Source organism: Podarcis gaigeae (genome assembly GCF_964106915.1).
Source record: "Podarcis gaigeae genome assembly, chromosome: Z".
In the NCBI taxonomy this organism is placed as follows: Eukaryota; Metazoa; Chordata; class Lepidosauria; order Squamata; family Lacertidae; genus Podarcis; species Podarcis gaigeae.
The window spans coordinates 21,820,392-21,844,772 of record NC_139691.1 but is presented as its reverse complement, the minus strand read 5'-3'; the positions used below and the strand labels follow the sequence as shown (position 1 = coordinate 21,844,772).

The 24,381-nt window shown below is 38.9% G+C and overlaps 1 protein-coding gene across 9 annotated transcripts in view; it reads right to left on the bottom strand.

The window, feature by feature from the left end:
- The window catches only part of ATRX (ATRX chromatin remodeler), a 93,131-nt gene that overhangs the window by 54,532 nt on the left and 14,218 nt on the right, over positions 1-24,381 (bottom strand). For 2 of the 9 annotated variants that reach the window (XM_083721992.1, XM_083721993.1), the window contains exons 2-9: positions 22,490-22,590; positions 19,859-19,926; positions 18,948-19,000; positions 14,116-14,240; positions 11,111-11,230; positions 9,695-9,804; positions 7,892-7,959; positions 4,025-6,786 (exon numbers count right to left, since the gene is read on the bottom strand). In XM_083721992.1, the coding sequence (XP_083578118.1) occupies positions 4,025-6,786; positions 7,892-7,959; positions 9,695-9,804; positions 11,111-11,230; positions 14,116-14,240; positions 18,948-19,000; positions 19,859-19,926; positions 22,490-22,590 (3,407 nt within the window). The remainder of the gene's footprint in view (positions 1-4,024; positions 6,787-7,891; positions 7,960-9,694; positions 9,805-11,110; positions 11,231-14,115; positions 14,241-18,947; positions 19,001-19,858; positions 19,927-22,489; positions 22,591-24,381) is intronic. The other 7 variants (XM_083721994.1, XM_083721995.1, XM_083721997.1 and 4 more) reach the window with 4 other exon arrangements.

Below are 24,381 nucleotides of genomic sequence, written 5' to 3'. Positions count from 1 at the left end.
TCTTAAAATTACTAAATGCAACTCATCCTTTTCTAAGGACTGCTATATAAAATTAAGAACAGAATAATAAAAGCAATAATAAACAGAGGAAAAGAAAACTAATACCATTTTTGTAACATTATCCTTTGTAATGATCACTGCAGTTTACATGCACACAAAAATAGCTGAGAATTGTAGATTAACCAGATTCACTGTGTGTAATATACTGGTACTCTACAGATTTGGGTCAATTCGCACTCATCCAGAAGAACCAGCCCCTCCAATTACAAGGCACAGCGGTGCAAGAAACAGGAAGAACATAAAGAGGGAGGCATTCTTTCTGAGGGTCCACCATTCTCAGCTTAGCTCCCTGCAGACTTGGTGGTGGGAGGAAGGAAAAGAAACAGTTAGAAGAGTAGGCAAGACCTCCCACTCTCTTACTCTTATAGGTGTGTCTTCTCTTTCTGCCCACCTCATTCCAATGTTTTCATTCTGATCTCCCCATTCATAATCTTTTAAACTAAAATTCATATGCTCTAGGAATAGCAAATATTATTTAAATGTCTATGGTAACTCCAAGTGAATTCAGTGCCCCATGCCAATAGAAATTGAGCTATAACAAGCTACTGAGAAGCAAGGAGGAAGAATCAGCATAGTGCCACCCCTCTCTCGAAAGAAAATAACCAAATGAAGATGAAGCATGCTCAGTCATCACCATGCGCTACAGAATGTTGTCAGTTTGTGAAGAGGAGGGTGAAAGGAAAGCAAATTGTCCTGATTCTACTGCCTACAGCCCTGAGAGGGGCTGAGAGGAGCTGTAAGTCACCCATTTGAGAGGAAAGGGTGCTTGGCCAGAGCTGTGATTGGGAACGCTTGTTATGGAGTGAAGCGATATTGCAACTTTCTGTGCATGGCTATTCTGTGCCTAAGGTGGAATTAGTTAGTATCCTGAATACTTCCCTCTTCCCTCTTCAAGAAACTGTCAACATACAATGCAAATAGCTGTTCCAATAATGACAAAATGAACTTTCAGTTTTAGAAAAGGGACGGTGCACCATCATCAGAAGCTGCACTGCAGTTAATTAGGACACATTATCCTTCAACATTTAAATCTAACAGTGCTCCTCTCTTCATGTATTTCAGTTACATAAGGAACTATTATCATCATCACCAACTGAATTTATGTACCACCCTATACCCGGGGGTCTCAGGGTGATTCACAGAATAAAATCAAGATATAAAATCACAAAATACCTAATAAATCCAGGAGTACCCCCAAGCTATGAACCTGCTCCTTCAGAAGAAGTGTAACCCCATCAAGAGCAGGCAACCTCCCACCCATCCGGTCTAGGGAACCACCCACTAACAGTGCCTCAGTCTTATCTGGATTGAGCTTCAGTCTGTTGGCTCTCATCCAGTACATTACCGAGGCAAGGCACTGGTCCAGCACTTCCACTGCCTCACCTGCAGATGTAAAGGGGAAATAGAGCTGAGTGTCATCAGCATACTGCTGACAACATATTCCAAACCTCCAGATAACGCCAACCAGTGGTTTCATGGGGGATAGGACTGAGCCCTAAGGAACTCCACATTGAATGTTCCAAGGGGCTGAAAAGTAACACCCTCTGGGAGCAACTATTCAAGTAGGACTGGAACCACCGCAAAGCGGTGTTACCCATCCCCTTGTTCGGAGAGTTGCTCCAGAAGGATACCATGGTTGATGGTATCGAAAAGGGGCCTGTTTCCCTTGTCTCTCTCTAGACAGAGGTCATCATACAGGGCAACCAAGGCAGTTTCTGTGCCAAAACCAGGCCTAAACTCCACTTGAAATGGATCCAGAAAATCAGTTTCTTCCAAAAGCACTTGGATCTGCTCTGTGACTACTCGCTCCAGGACCTTGCCCAGGAAAGGGAGATTAGCAACTGGCCGGTAGTTAGGTTTTCCGAATCCAGGGAAGGTTTCTTAACGAGTGGTTTTGCCACTGCCTCCTCCAAACAGGCAGGGACCACCCCTTCTCCTAAAGAGGCACTGATCACCTCCCTGGCCCAGGCAGCTGTCCCCTCCCTGCTGAATTTTATCAGCCAAGAGGGGCAAGGGTCTAGAGTGCAAGGGGTTGCCCTGACTGATCCAAGCACCTTGTCCAATCCTCGAGCCTTACTGAGACTCATCCAACACAACAGAACTAGACCAGGCATAGGCAAACTTGGCCCTCCAGATGTTTTGGGACTACAACTCCCATCATCCCTGACCACTGGTCCGGTTAGCTAGGGATGATGGGAGTTGTAGTCCCCAAACATCTAGAGGGCCAAGCTTGCCTATGCCTGGACTAGACAGTGCTCGGAAAACCCCATGAGATCCATCTGCTACAACAACAGTCAAGGTCTTGGTGGATACAAGCAATTTTATCCTCAAAATGCTTTGCAAACAAATCACAGCAAGCTACAGTTGGTTCTATCACCTCCTTTGGGCCTGCCTGTACAACCCAGAAAAGCTCTGCCGGATGACATGATGAGGATGCAATGGAGGCAGCAAAGGATGCCTTCTTTGCTGTCTTCACTGCCACTAGGTAGACTTGATAATGAGCCCTTACCAGTGTTCAGTTGCATTCATTCAGATCTTTCCTCCACTTGCATTCAAGCTGTCTCCCAGCTTTTTTCCTCGCTCTAAGCTCTGGTGTATACCAGGGGGCCAATCCTCCTAAAGGCTGATCAAACTCTAAACAAACCACACTGGGCTATACCACATTTGCTTTCTAGCCCTGATAAATTCAATCACCCAGGAATCAATTACCCAGAAACTACCAGGAATATTTATAAATCTGAACAGCATCATATAAGTGCTCATCTTTCATACTACAGCAAAATTCAGCTTAACTGTGACTATCTTCTTGAGTATTTTAAAATTATAAACTATGGAAAACAGGATGGTATGAGAAAACTTTAGTTTACTCAGTTTTAGAGAGAATAAAGGGAGGGGGGATCCAAAGGGGATACTCGTGGTATATCCAATCAATGAACTGGTTAACATTCAGATCTCAGCTATCACAGTTCTTTACGCTCCTCTGTGAGACCTTCTGAGGTGACATTCAATATAGTAAATGCAACTGGACTCACAGCACAAGTAGACACAAGCCTAGTCAGAAGTCAGTCCCATTTTCTTCCATGCAATTTATTCCTAAATGTGTATAGGATTGAAACCTTGGTATTCACCTTATCCCAGAGACAGGAAACCTGTAGTTTCCAGTGTTGTTGTACTCTAGCTCCTATCTGCCCCATGTAGTATGGCCAATGGCCAGGAATGATGTGATCTGGAGATAACAATAAGGCAAGAGCCACAGGTTCCCCATCTGTAACCTACTTGGTCCTGGTTCCTACTGTATATACTTAAAACTGATGGACTGAATTTCACAACTGAAGTTATAATGGAAGTGCATGTTGAATTATTATTGTTACACCATGAACCTAGGGATGCAATTCTAGGTGACTTTAGCAGTAACACAAATTCACAACTCCATAGGTCAAGTACTTCTTTACATTGCACATAATTAACCTTTGGAATTCACCTCCACAAGATGTCTGGATATCTCTACCTTAGAAGACCACGGGAGAGAATTAGACAAATTCATGGAGGAGAAGGCTACCAATGGATATCAGTTTCTGGGGAACAGCAGGAGAGGGCTCTTATGCATGTCCTGTTTGTCAGCTCCCCAGGACTTGGGCACTATAGGAAACAGGAGAGTGCTATAGAAATCAATTTTAGTGCTATAGAAATCATCAACATTTCAGCATTTTTTGAACATCATTAAAAAACCAAAATGGGGTTTTGATACATGATTAAGTATCAACTAAAAAAATGGAAATTCACATCTTAAACTGCAAAACCCATACACACACCATACTAGTAAGGATTTCCAACTACATTCAAACTTTAAGGAACTTGTTTTGTTTTATCAGAGAAGTGCTAGAATTTCTAAATTATGCTAAAAGGCTGCAAACACTTTTTTGTATTAATAACAAAAAAAAATAGATTTAAAACTTTTGCACACCTGAAGACTGACAAAATCCAATTGTTGCTGGTGCCAATAAACTTTCTGTCACGGGCTTAATTTTCTGTTCATCACTGCTTGCCTCGCCTGCTGAATTCAGGTCCTCGTTTTCAGCTTCATTGGATGATGATGGTGATGTGGTAGAGGAATTGAGGGTTTCATTCTTTGCCTTTTTAACATTAATATTCCCTCTCTCTTTACGATTACTCTTGGAATTTCCCTTAGTGACTGCACCTCTTTTTTTTTCCTTTTTCTCCTCATACAAGTCTTCCTCAGAAGAGGAAAGCAAGTCACCTCTAACTTGTTTGGAATTTCTTCTCTTGGGGCTTACTTTTTTCTTTTCTTTAGCATTGTTTCTTTTTACATTTAAATTATCTTCTGAAGTATCACAGACCTGTTCATTTTTGGGAGACTTTGCAGTGTCTGAAGCATTACCCTGCAACTTCTTAGAAACCCTTTCTCTTGAGTTCTTTTTATTTTCAGGAGTACTTTGTTTCTTGCCTTTACTTCCAGAAGAACAACTCTCTTTTTCAGGAGAAAACTTCTCCATTTCAGACGAGGAATCACCTTGTCCCCTTGTAGAATTTTTTCTCCGATTTGCACTTTCCTTTCCTTCTGTGCCTTTTTTAGGTTTATTTCTAGCATCATCTGATGATTCACCAGTTTGTTCCGGCTTTAGTGACAGTCCTATATCATCAGAAGAAACATCACGTCCTTCCTTTGCCAGTGGTTCGCTTATCTTGCCTGAAATGCTACTCTCTTTTTCTGGAGACATATTCTGTTTACCTTTGGAGGCTCTCCCTTTGAAATCCCTTGTTCGTCTCCCCTTAAAACCTAGCTCTTTACAAGGTGCATCTTCCAAAGAATTGTCTAGCTTTTCTTTTCCTGGAGCAGAGACTTCAACATCATCAACTTCATTGCACACTTCACCCTTCTGCTTGGAATTTCTTTTTCCTTCTTCAATTTGTTCCTCTTCTGAAGAATCATTATCTTTCTTTGGTTCTTTTTTTGCAGCTTTTCTTGCAGACTCTGTTTTACTAAAATTCTCTCTCTCCAACTCAGAATCATTATTGGAAGAATCTGAACAGTTTTGGCGTTGTTTTTTCGCAGCTGCAATCAAATCCTGCTTTGCTTTTTCCTCTTTAGCATCGGAATCTGATCCAGAACTGGAACTTTTTCTTTTACGCTTTCCATTGTCCATCTTCACTGGCCGCCTCTTTAAAGCATTTAACACATCCTTGGGTGTTTCACTGTTGCTGTCAGTATCTGAAGTACTGTGGCTGCTTGTGGTTGCTGCTTGCAGGACTGCAGGCACCTCATCAGAATCAGAGCTTTGGTCCATTGTGTCTGGTTTGTTTGTCTCAGAAAATGTGTTAGACTGAGGACTGTGAACTGTAGTAACAGGAGACTCTGGCTTATCTTTTTTCCTTTTAGATGGTGTGGATTTTCTCCTTTGTTTTTCACTGTATGCATCATTGCTGTCCTCTTCTGAATTACATAGTAAGGTGTTTATGTCTGTTGGGCGTCTCAGAGGTGTAGTTTTAACACGTGGAGACCTTCTGAGATCATGATCTTCTACCAAAGGAGTAATTTTACTTTCAGGTGGACATTCAGTGCCATGATTTTCTTTCCCGTCTTCGAGCTCATCTCCCTTTTCTGGCTTTCCATCTGGATCTTCAGCTTTTACAGAAGAACTAGAGAGGGAAACTGGAGTCAGTTTCACAACCAATGTTTTTGTTACTTTTGTTGTTGGTATCAATTTCATTCCTTTCCTGCTGTCTTTAGATCTTATATCTGCATTTACTGCCCCTTGCTCTGTTGCTCTACTTCCACTGCCCTGTTCACCGGCAGCTTTTTGTGCTTCCATACAAGATTCAAAAATATCTTCAGGAACTGATGAGGGAATTGATACAATATCCATATCTGTTGCCTCAGCTCTATTGGGTTCATACTGAAGATCAATTTTCACAGCTTTTTTATCTTTGCAGTTGGGTTTTTTGTTTCCTGGTTGATCAATTATTGGTACATTTGGATCTGTATGTTCACTGACTTCTAATCCAACTTTATGCTCTTTTATTTCTTTCCCTTCCGTTTTCTTATCTTCACCGGTATCCAAATTAATTGCAGTTTCACTATCCTTGGTGTTTTTTTGCTTGGTTTTAGAATCTAGAGACCGAATCTCAAAATTCAGATCTTCGTCCAATGCCATATGAGCCTTTTTTATGTCACTCAACACAGATTTAAAAGCCTTCAGCTGACGTAATTGCACCGTCGGGTTTATTTCAGAATTTTCAATTGCCTGCTTCAAAAAATTAACAAAACTAGCATTCATATTTGTTGTCGTTTCAACTAGTTTTTTAGTTTTTTTAAGCAGGACTTTTGGCACCATCAGTGCTTTGTAGGAATAGGTGAGAGCACCAGAATGTGGATGGTTTTGTTTCTTTTCTTCTCCATTACAACTTGAACTATTTTTCTTCGTAGAATATTTAAGTGTATTATCATATATTTTACCTTTGTCATTGTCAACTCTGATTCTCTTTTTATTTTGCTGTAATAATTGTTCTAAATTTTCAAACACACTATCACAGGCAGTAACCAAGTCCAGCAAAGGTTCTGGTTGGCAGATATAGCAATGCCATTGACTGTTTTCATCCAGTATGGTTGATAGTTCTTTTCGTCCTAAGTTTCGTAATATACATTTTTTGCAGAAGGCGTTATGGCAAAAGTCACAGCAAATTAAGTTTCCACCTTCAGCACACCATCTGAAATTAATAAAGTTTGAATATATATTTTTTTAAATATGTTGGCATAAATTAGGTAAACTCTGTTACATAAGTATCTAAAGTCAGTTACTGATCATCAAAAATATTTCTCAGAAGTGCAAATAGCTATGCTGGTATCAGAAAGATACAAGTATCCAGACAAAACAAGAGAAATTTAGTGCTATTTTCACAAATACTGCTTTCAGGCAGAGCTAGTGACACATTTGCCTCAACACACATAATGTCCTGCACCGCTAAATCCGCATCCTCCCCCCCCCCCCAATTTTATTGCACCTGTGTTGTACATGCACAGTGGCAAGACAGCATGCAAGTTAAATAAGAAAAATCATAAATCATAGAATCAGAGTTGGAAGAGACCACGAGGATCATCCAGTCCAACCCCCTGCAGTGCAGGAATCTTTCATCCAAAAGGGGCTCAAAGCATGGAGAACTTGAATATAATTTTTTACTCCATACTAACTTTCCATTTCTTTCTGCACTTTAGAATTCAGCTATCCCCCACAGCCTAGGTGCCATCCAGTTGCCTTAGATTATAACTCCCATTCACCCAAGACGGCACAATCACTGGCTGGGGCTGATGGGAGTTCTAGTCCAAAACACACAGAGGGGAGGCACTTGGTTGGGAAAAGCTGACTTAACCAATTGGCTGGAATATACTTGTACTAGCAAGAAAAAAATTATATACAAAATGTTATATCATAACCACAGAAATGTTTTAATCAACTTTATACAATGCTATATACGATGTTACTTTAACGTAACATTCATAATTTAGGTCAGAAGCCAAAAGAGCACTTGAGACTTGGGCTTTTGACATTTTTCTTTCAACAAAGAAGCCCCAGTATAACTACTCTGATATTTCATTCAGTTTCAAAACAGCTTGCCATGAGTTATGAGGGCATAGTGCTGTTGAAGAAATCACTTGCAGTGCAAATAACAAGCTGCATGGTTCTTTATATCCGGACTATAAACACTGACAAGCACTTCAAGAAATGTACTCACTAATACTGATCAATGTAGGCTCAAATATGCCCCTGTTCACTCTATAAAATTTTAGGATATTGAGGAATCTTTATACACCTACCTACACTGTTCATCAATTCCATCTGCATCACGGCTGATGTCATCACTCATATAATATTTGAAGCAAGTCTATGAAGAAAATAAATTTCTTCTTTCAGAAACCTTAACAATTTTGCAGACTATGTAATAATATACACTAAACATTATTATTGACCTCATACTGCTGTTAAAGTGAATAAACTTCGCACAATAGAAAGAAACTTCTTCATACCCAAGGCACTGCCAGGCAAAACTTATTCTTGATGTGCAGATTAAGGATACTGGTTACTGTATTCCATGTAACTGTACTGGGGGGGGGGGGGTTATTCTGTCATTTGCCTTTTTGAAGGACCAAGCCTGAATGTTCTGAAATATTGGCTGATTTTTTCCCCTAGGGCTACATTTAATTGCTCTCCTTCTCCTCAACTGGATGGCTGGGTTTTACAAAGAGCTCCACCACTACAGGGAAGGAGCAATGTAAACAATTAATACAAGTCCTTTTTGTAGAGAGGTGCAAAATAGATTTACTTTCATCCTACTAAAACACCAAGGAATAACTTTTGAATGGCATCTGGACAATTTACTGGCTGACATGAACAAAATAATAATAGAAACACTTGCTAAATTTCTCTTTTCTGCTGCAAAGTTCTATAAAGATATTAATTTTATTGCATCTTGGTTTGCTTTTATACTTAGTTTATATAACATGTATTTTAACTCTTTGTATGTTACAAATTGTATGATTTTAGTGTTTTCATTTGTCTGTAAACGTATTATAAAATTTGTTCCTGCTTACCCATGGAGCGCCAAAGCATGGTTTATTGTTAAATGAATGCAAAAATAGCCTCCCCCCATAATTAAGCCATCTCTCTAAAGTTCTATAGAACATGGAAAAGTAGAGAGCTGGCTTTTCTGCGGGGCTATCAAAATATCTAACACTTCATTTATACCCTGCCTTCTGATTTTAAAAATATCTAAAGTGACTAAAAATGAAATCCACAATAGAACAATGTGACAATGGATTGGAGAGTGGGACACAGAAACAGGACCTGCATATCACAAGTATCTGGTGGAAGCAAGAAATGAGACATATATATGTCCTATGCACAGAGATGCATTCCTTTTTTCTTTCACTAATGCATCCAGATTGTGTCCAGATGTCACGGTAAAACATAGTTTAGCATGACAAGAATGAGCCATAGCAAGCCCCTGACATAACCAGAAGGGGGAATTCAGAACCGCTCACTTCTGGTTAAGCAAAAACCTTGCTAGGTCATCTGGATCCTAAACTATGGTTACTGTTACGAGTAATTTGAATGAAACCATAGGTGATGAAACTGGCTTTTACAAAATATTTACAAAGTTTGTCAAACCATATAACATAGCAGACTGAGATTAAGCAAAATGTAAGCTTCTGAATGCCTCCTTGCAGTGAAGTGGGAGGGGCAGGCGCACATATCCAAGGCTCATTGCAGTTCATCCTCATCATACAAACCAATGCATCTTCCCCAGAGAAATCTGCCTCAGTGAAGGCTAGGATACCAATATTTTGAATGGGAAAGATACATAAGCTGCCCTCCTTGGACCCAGTGTCACCAAGTGCAGTAACTTAAAACTTATCACTGAAATAAAAGACTGTCGTTCCCTTATGTGAGAGAAAGTAAACGGATGTATCTATCTACATACACTGTGGGAATGGAACCACCTGTCATCTGCCTCAATGAACCCTGTCTCTTGTGGGTAGGTTTTGTTCTAAGCCTGAATGAAAAAATTGAATTCTATATACACATAAGAGGGTATACACACACATCCAACATTTACATACCTTACATATAAGTACTTTTAATGTGGGGTGTCTATAGATTGAATCCTTTTGAAAATGATTCACCTGCTGACCACAAGCTGTACAGCTCACAATACCATGTAGCCCTTCCTCTACAAAAAAAGTCAGAAGGACCATATCAATTTTTCTTCTACAAAAACCTCCTTTTTCCAACATAACAGCTTGCATGTCATTGTTAGAAGGACTCTTGAGTGTCACTACTTCTGCAATATCACCAATTGCAGAGGTATCTTTAAAAGGCTAAAGAAAACTGTTGTAACCAGTTAAAAATTATTTTCTTCCCCCTGAAGCATTGGATTCACACATAAATATTAAATTAGCTTCTTATGGAATGGCGCAACCTAAATAATCAGTAAAAAATCTTTAAAAGATTGACTTCACAGATTGCAATCCTGCATTCAGTTTTTCTAGAGATTTAACAACTGCATTGGGATTTTGATTGTTCAACAGGGTGCAGAATTGTAGTGCACGTTGTGAGCATAAAAATAATATTTAATTCACCCAAGAGCACAAATTTATGAAAGCTTTTAACATTATTCACATTTCAAATGAGGAAAGACTAAAGAAGAAAACAGAGGGGGAAATGTTGTATTAAAATTATTTTTAAAAACTAAACAAAAACACCTAAAGAAAAATATTGCCTCTGAACAATTGCTGTAACCTGCTAAGCTGACTCCTTTCCATCTGACACACAATAACATACCCTTCATCCCACCTCCCATTTATCTTCTTTCTGCTTCACTATCTCCCTAATCATCCGACTGATATTAGGATTTTCTGTAATTCACAAAAGGGGCTCCTCTTTTCTGATTGCTGCAATTAACATATTACTATATTAGTCTTAAAGATACTGAAAAATCTTTTAAGTATTGATTGCAGCTTTAAAATAACCCACTACGTTGCAATCATCAGTTTTGGCATTCAAAAATAAAGTTGCACATTACAGGAGGCAAATTATGCAAAGAACTCCTCATCTAAATGTGTCCCACACTATGTTCTTCTCTCACTATAATAATTTACCAATTATGAAATAAATTACTAATGTAATGCTGAGCTAATGCAAGAGCCCCCAAACCTGGTGGGGCTATCAATGGTCCCTTGATCTTTCTTCCCATGAACAACTCAGCCTTACTCCTTGCTCCCAAATTCCTTTAATGGCACAGCTGTCCTTGCACTTATGGTGAAACTCTTCTAGAATTCATTGATGCCTAGGAACACAAGAATTGCTGCACTAGGTCAGACCAAGGGTCCCATCTCATTATCAAGTTTACTACAGTGGTCAATTCAGTGTCTCTAGAAAGCTCACAAGCATCAAGAGTGCAGAGGTAATTCAGACTTTTTAATAATGATAATAGAATGATTTAAATGCATCATTGAACTTAATTCAAGTGCATTTACCTCCACGCTTCTTTTGAGCTTCAGGTTTCGTTCTAGCAGTATTTCTGTTCCTAAATTCAGGTCCTTTAAAGTCATCTTTGTCTTCATTACGTACTGGCTCTGGCTGTACAACAATTGTACCTAAGATGACAATTTAAAAATTACACCAAATTATTAAATGCAGAATTGTAATATAAAAGTCTAGCAGGGTTTTCCGATACTCTTACTGAAAGGATGACCAACTCATCTAACACAAAAGGCATCAAAGTTATACAGTACATGTGGCTCATACTGCTGGGCATACAAATATGGAGATTAACATACTATATACAAAGCCTAAAAGAGAAATTGCATTCATTCATGTTCCATATCTATCACACAGAACTTTATCATAGTTCTGGCAAGACCATCAGAGGACCAGGAAAAAATAGTTATGGGTTATATTAAGCCTCAGGCCACTAGCCGTCTATCCCTACTCTTTTAAACAGGTGGCGATGCTTCTATTAGTCTTCCTTCTTTTCACTCCATATCTTATGCTGAAAGTAGACTAAATTGTCATGTTCCCCTTACCCTCACTCCCATGAAATGGCCAGGAACATTAATAACTGTCATTATATTAGACCATTTGAAATTAAGGTTGCAACTATTTGTCATACGTGCACTGCAGAAACCAATCACAGCAACTACAAGTGGTCTTCCCTCTCTCAAAATACATTCAGTAATACAAAGCATGGACTATGACCTTTCTAGGCTGTTTCACCGGCTGCCACTCGAGACAATGGGGAAAATCAGAACAGAATGGCATGTGTTTTACCAGAGGATGTTAATGGTGGTGATACATGACTCTCTACTGAGGATAGAGACAGAAAGCAACAAGATGTCCTGGGAGGTGTGCTGTTTTTCAGGTGCAAAGATTCACAAAGTTGCCAGGTCTTATAAAGTCCACTGACCACAGCCCCTTCCTTATGATTCATGCAAGTACAAACAATTCTGTCAGTCACAGCTTTCAATGTATAGCAAAGGACTCTGGCTGGGAAATTGAAGGGCCTTGGGGCACAGGTGTTTTTTTTATCATTTCTTCCTGTTGAAGGTCATGGCCCAGGGAGAGGAAAATACTGAGGTAGACCACTGACTGTGCTCGTGGTGTCATCAGGAAAGCTTAGGCATAGGCATCTTAAGACCATGTTCTCCATTTCCTTGAAGAAGGACTTCTGGCAAGAGAGGAGTTGCACCTCAAAGTAGTTGGAAATGTGTTGGCTGACAGTCTCAAAAACCTGACTAACAGAACTTTAAATTAAATCCTGAAGGGAGGGGGACAATATTAGAGATGACTAGGGAACAAATGGTACTGGGGAGGGATAATAGCTTCATTGATGCATAGGAAACTGAGGCAGTGCTACAGAAACCTGCTAAAGGGTAGAAAACTACAAGAAGGAAGCAGGTGGAGGAATTAACTCATGGTTTAAGTTATCTCTATACCAATGCACAGAGTATGGGAAACAGGCAAGAAAAATTTGAGCTCTTTATGCAGGATGTCAAATATGACCTAATAGGCATTACTGAAACTTGGTGGGATGAGACTCATGACTGGAATGTAGAAACTGAGGGGTATAACAAATTCAAAAGGAACAGACTAAACCAGGGGTTGTCAACCTGGTCCTTACCGCCCACAAGTGGGCATTTCAGGATTCTAGGGGGTGGTAGGGGGTTCTACGGCACAAGCTGAATCCTTCTTCCCTAGAGCACTGGTGGGCGGTAAGGAAATTTTACCATCAAGAAAGATGCATTAGTGGGCGCTGGGAATAAAAAAGTTGACTACCCCCAAACTAAACAAAAAGAGAGGAGAAGCAATATATGTAAAAGATTATCTCCTCACAAGTATATACAATTACCTGGAGCACGGAAGGCAGATTGATATATGGCTAAAAATGTATAAGAGTGAAGCAAGAGTGACCTATTTGCCTTCCTACAGCAGATTGCAAAACATTCAAAAAAGTGAGATAAACGGTAGAAAGAATGGGAGACCTCTCCTGCCCTGGGGGGGGCGGGGGGGGTAGGACTCAAGCCCAACAGCTTCAAGTTATAAGAAAGGAGATTCTGAGTAAACATCCTGGGGAGAACTTTCTGATAGTAAGATCTGTTCAACAATGGAATAGATTCCCTGTGAATCATAGAATTGTCAAGTTAAGGGACCCTGTGGGTTATCTAGCTGAATTCCCTCCAGTGCAGGAATCTCAACTAAAGCATCACCGACAGATAACCATCCAACCTCTGCTTAGAAACCTCCAATGAAGGAGAATCCACCACATCCTATGAGACATGAGAAATAAACATGAGGCTGCTTTTTTAAGCAGCAGCACTCAGCAATATTGCAACATCCATTCCTAGTCCAATAATGGTGGTTCCCAATTAGCTAAATATAGCAGACCCCTCCCCTTCTTTTTCAAAAGCCAACCCCCTACTTTTGGAAATCATGGTATCACATGACCCACGCAAGATGCCACCCCCCGTCAAAAAAGCAGGCTGTCCCGGACAGTTGATGCGTATGTGGCATGAACCACCAATTGGGAACCGTTAGGCTAGGATTTTGCAAATAGTTATTTGCCCCACTTCCAACACAGTTATCACAGAAAAACATCCTACAGATGTTGCTGGGCTCCAGGATTCATATTCTCACCATCCCTGATTATGGGCCATGCTACCTGGGGCTGACAGAAGCTGGAATCCAACAATGTCTGATGGCTACACACTAGCCACCCCTAACTTGAAGTAACAAAGTAAAGCAGAGAGGGAAAACATGTTTTACATAATGAGGGATTCAATATTTTGTTGCTCTGAAGCTTTATGAAAATTCCCAGGAATGAGTTCTTGACAAAAGGAACAAAAATAATTTCCAGTTTTATCCCAGTTTCACTGAAATTACAAGTTTTAAAGCTTCTGGGTAGCATGTACAGGCAGTATCCTAGCTAAATTTTAATATACACGGTATGCTGTTAGAATATTTCATAATTTATGGAATAAGTTACCTTTAGGCAAGCTTTTCATATCAACTTCATTTTCGGAGTTTTCATTTGAAACATCTTGATTTGTAGTTTCATCTAAGGTCTGTTCATCATCTGAGCCAACATACTTTGTTACAACTGTAGGTTTCCTGCATGAGCAGCAGACACATATATTTACACTACAAACAGTACATGTGAAGCCAAATTATCTCCACTATTTATCAAAACATTCTTTTAGATAACAGAATCTAGTGAATAGTATTATATAGATAGGCAATATAATGGCCAATGAAACTGAGCTGTAAGATGTGCAGATTACAAACACTGAAAATATAATGCCAAATTTACATAATGCTGTATTAATTACCCATTACTATTTTTATTAGTATAATAATAATAATAATAATAATAATAATAATAATAATAATAATAAATTTTATTTATATCCCACCCTCCCCAGCCGAAGCCGGGCTCAGGGCGGCTAACAACAATCAACAATCAAACAATCATGTGGCTTATAACTAAGAAAGTCATATTTGACCCATTTTTGAAAGCTTAAAGGCTGACTGAATTACATGATTAGAAAAAGAAAACAAGAAATACCGCTATCTATACCTTCATTTATTAGTTCGTTCATTCATTCAATTTATATACCACGTGGAATAGGCATAGGCAAACTTGGCCCTCCAGATGTTTTGAGACTACAATTCCCATCATCCCTGACCACTGGTCCTGTTAAATAGGGATGATGGGAGTTGTCACAAAACATCTGGAGGGCCGAGTTTGCCTATGCCTGACCTGGAGTATTAATTCCGTATTTGTAGTGAATCTATTAAATATTTAGGTATGCCTATACCAAAAGATATAACTCAATTAAAGGTAACAGTAAAGGGACCCCTGACGGTTAAGTCCAGTCGTGGACGACTCTGGGGTTGCAGCACTCATCTTGCTTTACTGGCCGAGGGAGCCGGCGTACGGCTTCCGGATCATGTGGTTAGCATAACTAAGCTGCTTCTGGTGAACCAGAGCAATGCACAGAAACACCGTTTACCCTCCCACCAGAGAAGTACCTATTTATCTACTTGCACTTTGACGTGCTTTTGAACTGCTAGGTGGGCAGGAGCAAGGACCGAGCAACCGGAGCATACCCTGTCATGGGGATTCGAACCGCCAAACTTCTGATCGGCAAGCCTTAGGCTCTGTGATTTAGACCACAGTGCCACCCGCGTCCCTTATAACTCAATTAGTAATATGCAATTTAAATAAAATATAAAGAGAGGTTTCTTCAGATATTGATAGATGGGAATCATTAAACTTTACTCCTTTGGGGAAGGTGACTGCTCTCAAAATGAGCACTATTCCCAGATTAATTTATATTCTAAGAGGAATCCTAGTTCATCTATCTGGAAAGTATTTTCAGAAAATAAAAATATTTATAGGGAGAGAGTCTTCGATTCTGAAAATATCTTTACAGAAAATGCAATTACAAATTAAGGAGAAAGGGTTCAGGATTCTGAATCTGGAGCTATATTATCATGCATATGTATTGTAAAGTATTAAATGATGAAAGCCAACAATTGGCGTTACAGTGGTACCTCAGGTTACATACGCTTCAGGTTACATATGTTTCAGGTTACAGACTGTGCTAACCGAGAAATAGTGCTTCAGGTTAAGAACTTTGCTTCAGGTTGAGAACAGAAATCATGCTCCGGCGGCACAGCAGCAGCGGGAGGCCCCATTAGCTAAAGTGGTCTTCAGGTTAAGAACAATTTCAGGTTAAGTACAGACCTCCGGAACGAATTAAGTACTTAACCTAAAGTACCACTGTATTTTTCCAATTTGGACAACTTTGGAATATACACATATAGCACTTTTGTTTGGATAAACAGTATGTGGATCAAAATACATTAGAACTCTGGTATCTCTGGAAATAATTAGAGTGGTATCTTGGTTCTCGAACTTAATCTGTTCCGGCAGTACGTTTGACTCCCAAAACCATTTGAAAACCAAGGCATGGATACCGATTGGCTGCAGGAGCTTCCTGCACTCAAGTGGAAGCCACGTCAAACATTTGGCTTCTGAAAAACGTTAAGAAACCTGAAAACTTACTTCAGGGTTTGCAGCGTTTGGGAGCCAAAACGTACAAGTACCAAGGCATTCAAGAACCAAGGTACGACTGTATGTCTGTTAGAAAGTTATGGAATGTGGGAGGCTTCGCCCTGCCAGACCTGAAATTATATTATGAAGCTTCATGTCTCTGTTGGTTAAAGGATTGGGTAAAATTAGATAATACAGAGTTGTTAGATCTAGAAGGATTTGACAATAGATTTGGGTGGCACGCATATTTATGGTCTGAAAAGAAGAAAATCCACAAAGGTTTTGAGAACCACATTTTCCGAAGATCGTTGATAGAAATATGGGATAGGTATAAAAACCTACTTGAACCAAGAACTCCGCACTGGTTGTCTCCATTAGAGGTTATGAGTGTTAAAAAATTCAATATGAGAAGGAATTGGATTACATATGGAAATTTGATTGTTAAGGAGGGGGGGAAATGGAAAATGAAACCCTATGAAGATGTAAAAGAGTATGTATATGATTGGTTGCATTATTTCCAAATAAATGAAATGTTTAAAAAGGATTTTAAGGAACATGGATTTGAAGAGAAAGATTCAAAATTTCAAACAGAAATAATAAATAATGAATATAAAATATTATCTAAAATGTATAAGATATTGCTGGAATGGCATACAAAGGATAAAGAAGATAAATCTGTTATGATACAATGGGCCAGAGATTTTGGATATAACATACAATTTAATGACTGGACTAAGTTATGGAATGAAAATATTAAATTTACCGCATGTACTGTGTTAAAGGAAAATGTCATGAAAATGATGTATAGATGGTATATTACACCAGTAAAACTTGCAAAAATGTATAAAACATGTAAGAAATGCTGGAAATGTAAAGAAAAGGATGGCACTTTTTACCATATGTGGTGGGAATGTAAGAAAGTGAAGAGCTTCTGGGAATTGATATATAATGAATTGAAGAAAATGTTGAAATATACATTTGTTAAGAAACCAGAGGCCTTTCTTCTAGGAATTATAGGAAATGAAATAAATAGAAAGGATTGTAAACTTTTCCAATATGCAGTAACAGCGGCAAGAATATTACTGGCCCAGAAATGGAAACAGGAACAAGTACCAACATTGGAGGAGTGGAGAACGAAGCTGATGGACTATGCAGAACTTGGTAAGTTGACAGGGAAGATCAGATATCTGCGAGATCAAAAGTTTATCGAGGACTGGGGAAAGCTAGTGGAATATTGGGAATGTATAAGTGATAATGCAATAACGTTAGTGGCATTTTAAGAAGCTCTGTAAAAATCTAAGAAATATTGTAAGAAAGAAAAACAGGTGTGGAAGGGTGTGCTAAAAGGCAATAGCAAATTTAGGAAATGTGTAATCAAAAAGTTTAATTCGGACGATTGTCAGAGAGGCTGAAGGAAGTCTAAAAATGAGTATATTTGTTAAAGTTGTAATGTGGTATGATATGTATTTGTTTTGATGAAAATTAATAAAACATTATAAGAAAGTTATGGAATGTGATGCCTAATAAAAACAACTTGACCCCTTTTCCCACGGTAAATTGACTTTACAGAGAAAGCCATCAAAAATTAAGAAAAATATGGTGATAAGGAAAATTGGATGGACATGGATGTATTGACTTTGGATCAACTGAAATATGACAATGAATTTTTACATTGTGTTATGAGATAAATATCAGCTATCGGATGTAATCCAATGGCAATATTTACAACTACAACATTTTTTAACTATTGTTTGGACCAGCAGCATTTTCAGCTTTTGAGACACCTGAGATACTAAAAAAACTGGTTAAATCCTTTAAAGATTTTAAAAATATCGTTTTAAAGATATTTGTTACAAATAAATCAATTTCATATGGAGATGTTAAGAAATGAATGGAATAAAGAATTGGAGGCTCCTATATTGACTTGACAATAGGAGTGTTTTAACTTCTATAGCAAGGGTGTCAATGAACCTTAAATCATTACTTACACAACAGAAAATAATATTTAGAATTTATTGGTCTCCACTACGTTTGTATAGAAAATGACTGTCTTGAGACAGCAGTATGTTGGAAATAATGCTTCTTTAAAACACACATTTTTCCAAAACATACTTACTATTTTTTGGAAAAAAGCAGTGAATTATATAAATATGTCTGTGCAAAAAAAGCTAAAATTTTCAGATGATAATGTTCTTTTGAACTACATACCTACTATATGGAATTTGACAACTGGACAACATAATTGGATTCTCTGTGCCCTTACTATGGCCAAAAGACTGATATTGCTGCACTGGAGCGATAAATGTATGGCTCCACTTATTCAATGGATTGAAGCTGACTACTGTTGCCACCTATGAGCAGATTGCTTATTGACGTAGACTTTGCATGGATATGTATAATGAAATTTGGAACTCATTTATACAAAATACAGTAGGTTTAAAATTGTGTTTGTTAACTGTTAACATTTGTTTTAGCAATATACAACACTTCTTTCTCTTTCTTCATTTTTTATATAAAAAACTCACTTTTTATGTTTTGTATTAAAGTTTTTAAAAATAAATAAATAAGGAGGGGTTATATACCACCCTTCTTCCAAGGATCACAGGGTTATACAGGTTACAGTATAAAAACAGAAAACTATGTAATATAGTAACATGTATTATTTCTTAATCCACCATGGATTCTAACAGACAATGAGTTGTTCCTTCAGACTCACTGTAGCAAGCAATTCAAACTGGTAAACAGAATATCAAACTAACCTTTTGGAACGCGGTGAACATAACGATTTGGACTTTTCAGAAGAGCTGCTACCCTGAATATGAAAGGGAGAGGAAACACAAAATCGCAAGCCATATACAATTAAACATCCCTATGCATACACATCAATTTATACATAACTTACTATGAAGTTTAAGGACAACTCTACCCTACTTTTATATATGTAAATGTAACTAACTGGGCTTGTGCTTTAGATATAAACTATAAAATGCAATGGAATTAAATAATTGTATAAAAGTAAACACTAGACTTCAAATCTTGATGATCTTACCAACTGCTTTCAGCCACATTAATAAAGTATAGCAAGGGCAGGAAGGTTTGCACATCTGTAAATCTCATACAGGAAAGCACTGTCCATATGAACAATATAGTTTGCATGAATATTATGAACCACAGGCCAGAACATACAATCTTTCTAGGTTAAGTAATCCTAAAATCAGTAAAATTATCATCCTCCACAAAATTAAAAGTCACAGTTGAGATGCTTAATGGGCACAAACAATTTATTAAAATTATTTGTAAGAAGAAAATTGCCTCTGAAACAAAAAAACAGAAACCAATAGCTGGATCTCATAAAAATGAAAGAACTGAAAAAATACTGAATTTATATGCTGATTATAAGATAATTCCTCAAGTTTTCAAAATACCAAAAAATAAAACCAAGTTATTATTGTTGTGGCTCATTGTTATCACTGGCTTATTAAAGCTGCACTATACATCCTGGGAATTTTCAAAATTATAAACAAAATTATTTCTAAATAGATACTCTACAAATTCACTCTTACACACCATGGAGAAAGTAACCTAAGCAATCTGAGCTCATATGAAATCAATCACCACTTTCCACAACTGTTTTTCATTATTATAAACTAAGCTACTAAATTGTTCTTACTTCTTCCCTGCAGTTTTCCATTGGAGTTGGAACTGGAGTTGGAATATTTTCCGTCATAGCAAATTTATCTGTAAGAAACGGATGGAATATGTTCTCGCTTAAAGATGGATAGTAATGATTCAAAATACACAAAACAGCAACAATGCATATAACTACACTGTAGGCAAAGTGCTGTACTATCTTCCACAAACAACTCAAACAGATCCTGGCTGGGTTGTATTTATTTAGTACTAGATCAAATCAGAAAGAAACACTAAAAACCAAGGATTTTCTTCAGAAAATAAAATCAGATTGTCACAGAGTACCTTTAGAAAGTGACAACCAACAATGCAGGCTGATTCCCCATTTCCCTCTGGAAAAAGTGGGGGACAAGGGAGAAAGAGAGAGGAGTGTCAGCTACTAATGAACAAAGGGGTACTTCTTCCCAAAGGTACACAACAGTACATGCTCCCCCCACCCAGTGTTTGAAACTCCCCTTGTTCTAGGTGCATTTTGCAACAGGGAATTTCGTTAGTGCGAGCTGTTTCTGAGCTCTGGGTACAGTATTGCGCCTAAGATTTCAGATTAAACCTGAAGAGTGGAAGGAAGACCTTTTTCTGCCTCCCCTCTTCCAGCTACTGTCTGAAGACTAGAGAGGAGAATATTAGGGGGGTGGGCAAGTGAAAGACTAGACCATTTGAAAAATGAACACAATATTTTAGCTGCAGTTCATTCATTTTTAGCTTTGCATTCTTGTTATAAAAAAGTATGCCTAGACATTTCATTCTTGCGGCCATAATCTAGGTTTAAGGTGCCATTTAGCTTCTGGCTTTCATATCTCAATTTCTAACACTGTCCCCACCCTCCACATTTCCATGGCAACCACATTTTTTGCTTAGACAAAAATTAATCCATATCTGCAATTTGTGGAAAAGAGTGATTCTCCAATGCAAAAACAGATGGTCATCATTTTTAGCACCAATATTTGCATAAAAATGTAAATCAGTCAGACTGTTATTGTTTACTGCCAAGGGCAATTTATAATGTAAATCAAAAAACAAACACAAGAATAAGATAAATCATTCAATTTTTCAGAACTGCAAATTATCAAAAATTAAAGTTATAAAGTTCTCCGATTATTTACATTTTAAAAATACCCTTGACAGGCAACAGAGTTTTGAGTCAAAAAGGTTCAGCATAACTTTCTCATTGCTAGAACATATAAGGCTACTCTGAAAGTAGCTTTATATGTTCCTCATTTACCCAGCTTTGGGAATGCAGTGCAAGGGCTCTGTATTGTGCTGGAGCCCTCATGTCTCCTTCCCAAAGCTTGGCAGAATCCCAGTGTCCTGGCACTGTCTTCCCAAAGCCCAGTAAGCATGGTGGCACCTTCCTTACCAGCTTCCAGCAAGGCACCTCCTCACTTACTAGGTCCTAAGACAATCTCAAGACCCTCCTGTGACTTTCCCAGACTCCAGTAAGCAGTCCTCCACCTGCAGGAGGGTGGTTCCAGGGGTTCCTGACTTTGTGCCGTCATGAAAGTGGTGGGCCTATACCTGTACCTATAAAATCTAGCCTCTCAAATCCCAAGTGCAAACTACTAGACACTAGTAATCTAAAGAGATACTGCACATCAAGTAACCTGAAAACTGAAAGAATGAAGACAGAATAAAAAGAAAGCTGGAAGGCTGCAATCCTGTGTCCAGCACAACACTTTCATCTACTTGAAATGATTGGTTTTTCTTCATGTAACATGTTCAGTTTTGTTTTCATACTTGAGCAGACCTTGTCACACAAACCTTGCCCATGTATGAAAGGATCCCTACTCACTCATATCTTAGTAGGGGGGTTATTTTACAGTAATTAGCATTAATCATTTGAATTCCCCAGATCTGATAATGTAGCAGTTATTTCTATGTTATTTTGCAACAGTTTCTGAATTAGCCACAAAACTCCTAGCAATATTCAACGTAATACATGAGAACTAAGGTTGGCATGGGAAGAAAGGTAATACCATATACTACTTAGAGCTGTGTAAGCAGAACTAATATAAAGAACTATGGAAACACTGAACACAGACTAAGGTAAACATATCTGACATATTTATTAACATATTTATTAATAAAGTGAATGATTTAGTCATATTGGTGGCAAGATCAGGCAGAATGAGCAGTTTAGGATGCAGCTGATTCCTGGCTAAGCCAGCATTAAGTCTTCAACTCCAGCTCAAGAAAAACACACCAGCATAATTTGCTCATCCTGGCTCAGTCCAGCTTAGTGTAAGGCCCCAAAAGGTGTTCCAGGAGTGTAGCGATACCAGAAAGGAGGTGCTTAGGCTGGATCTGAAGCCTGTTCAGCTACGTCATGTAACCCAGCCTATAACACAATTCTAAAGGCTTGTTTTCCATCCACCACGCTTAGGCACAGCAGGGGGTTGGATCTGGTGCAGATTAACTTATACAAACTTACTCTGCACAAGGTTACTCCCTAAGTTACAGGTGCCTAAACAATACATCAAAGAAGGTACAACTCACCTCTCAGAGTCATCAAGAATTATATTTCAGAACTAAATAGTTTTGCTGAATGGCATGACAGAATGAACATACAAGGAGCACAGATCTGAACAGGTTTTAAATAGTAATGCTGTTTTACCTATAGTTAATCTTGGAGGAGACTTTGCATCCTCAGATTCTTCTGATGAGTGAGCCAAAAAGTCATGAAGCTTCTGCACCAATGTAGTCAACTTGCTTTCACTGTTTAAAAAAAAATGCACCATTTGAATGTTTGCCTTTTTGTAAATATTGTCAGTGTGTAGCAAGGTCTATTTCCATTATGACATGCAATCTCAAACTCTCTCAAAAATAGCAGTGTCCAGTTTTCGAGACATCTCTTGGGTTAAGAAACAAATATAAGCCTCAAGTGAAAGGGGGAGTGAAGGATGGGGGGGAGAAACAAACTCATTCTGTTCTCCTGTCTTCCAAGGTCTACACACTTGACTGCTATGCATGTTCTATCTACCTCCTTGGAATGTTCTATGCCCCAACATCTGAGAAGCCTAATGACATTCTCGTCAAACCATTTCAGGGTCAGGACTAGGCCTGGGTGATGTAGCAACTTATCGCCCAGGATCAATATGAGGAACAGACCACAATGAAAGCTTCACTCAACAATATATCACTGGCGAAACTGCCGCTGCTCCTAAGACCCTCTGCTGTTGGCTAATGTAGCCTGGTCCAACTTCAGGGAGAAAGGTGCAGAGTAGCCTGCTAACCCTGCACAAGCCAAGGCAACCTCAGAAAGGAGCCCTGAGACAGGGACATCAGGGCTGGCTCAGGAGGTGAGCTGCAGGCTGGAGTCAACTGCATTAGCCCCAGCCCACCAGACGTTTGGGTGAAAGTGCCTCAGCTCCCGCAATGAGAGCTAAAGCAGTTTCACCCCAAACACGATGTCTGGCTGATGATACATTGCAATGTTGAAAACCTAACATTGCCCAGCCCTAGTCAGGACCAGTGTTAGAAACTCAAATATATGAGCTAGGTGCCAAATGGCTCCTTAAACCAGGGTTACTTTCACCAAAATGTAATGTCTAGTTGCCATTTTGGAGCCAGAAGGCTCAAAAGTTGTATCTTTCCATTCAACCTTTTGGTTCCTGAAATTCATTCTGATTGTACAGATAAAATATCATGGATAGAATTCCAAAAATGTGTTGGTCTGTGGAAACCGGCAAAATCCAAGGATCCCAAGGCATGAACCTCCAGATAGTGGAGACATCAGGTACCATCCTGGTGCCCAGGCATCTTTAATTGGTCACAAGTGGCTGATAGCCATGTGCAAAATGCACTTGGTGCCTGGTTAATTTCCAAAGCTGGTCAGGACTAATTCTGACAAGTTAAATCAACAAAGAACAGTTCCATCCATGGACACTCCAAAAAGTATTCAACAAAATTTAACAAATGTACCCCTTTTGCATGCAGTGTCTGCAAATATGAGCATATAACTGGGATGTGAAATTTCTCTGTGTGCAGAGCCCACCACATGGATCAAGAGCTTTAAAATACAGCTTCTCCTACATTATCATGCCAATAATAATAATAATAATAATAATATTTATATCCCGCCCTCCCCAGCCAAAGCCAGGCTCAGAGCGGCTAACAACAGTAAAATAATACAGCATTCTAAAATCAATTCATTATAAAATCAGTTCAAATCAAATTGATGGCAACCATTGGACTAGAGTTCTGTGAAGAATTACCAAAGGAGGGGGTCAGGCTGTGCCTTGGCCAAAGGCCTGGTGGAACAGCTCGGTCTTGCAGGCCCTGCGGAAAGATGTCAAATCCCGCAGGACCCTAGTCTCTTGTGACAGAGCGTTCTACCAGATTGGAGCCACAGCCGGAAAAGCCCTGGCTCTGGTTGAGACCAGCCTAACCTCTCTGTAGCCTGGGACCTCCAAGGTGTTTTTGTTTGAAGACCATAAGGTCCTCCGTGGGACATACCAGGAGAGGCGTTCCCGAAGGTACAAGGGTCCTAGGCCGTATAGGGCTTTA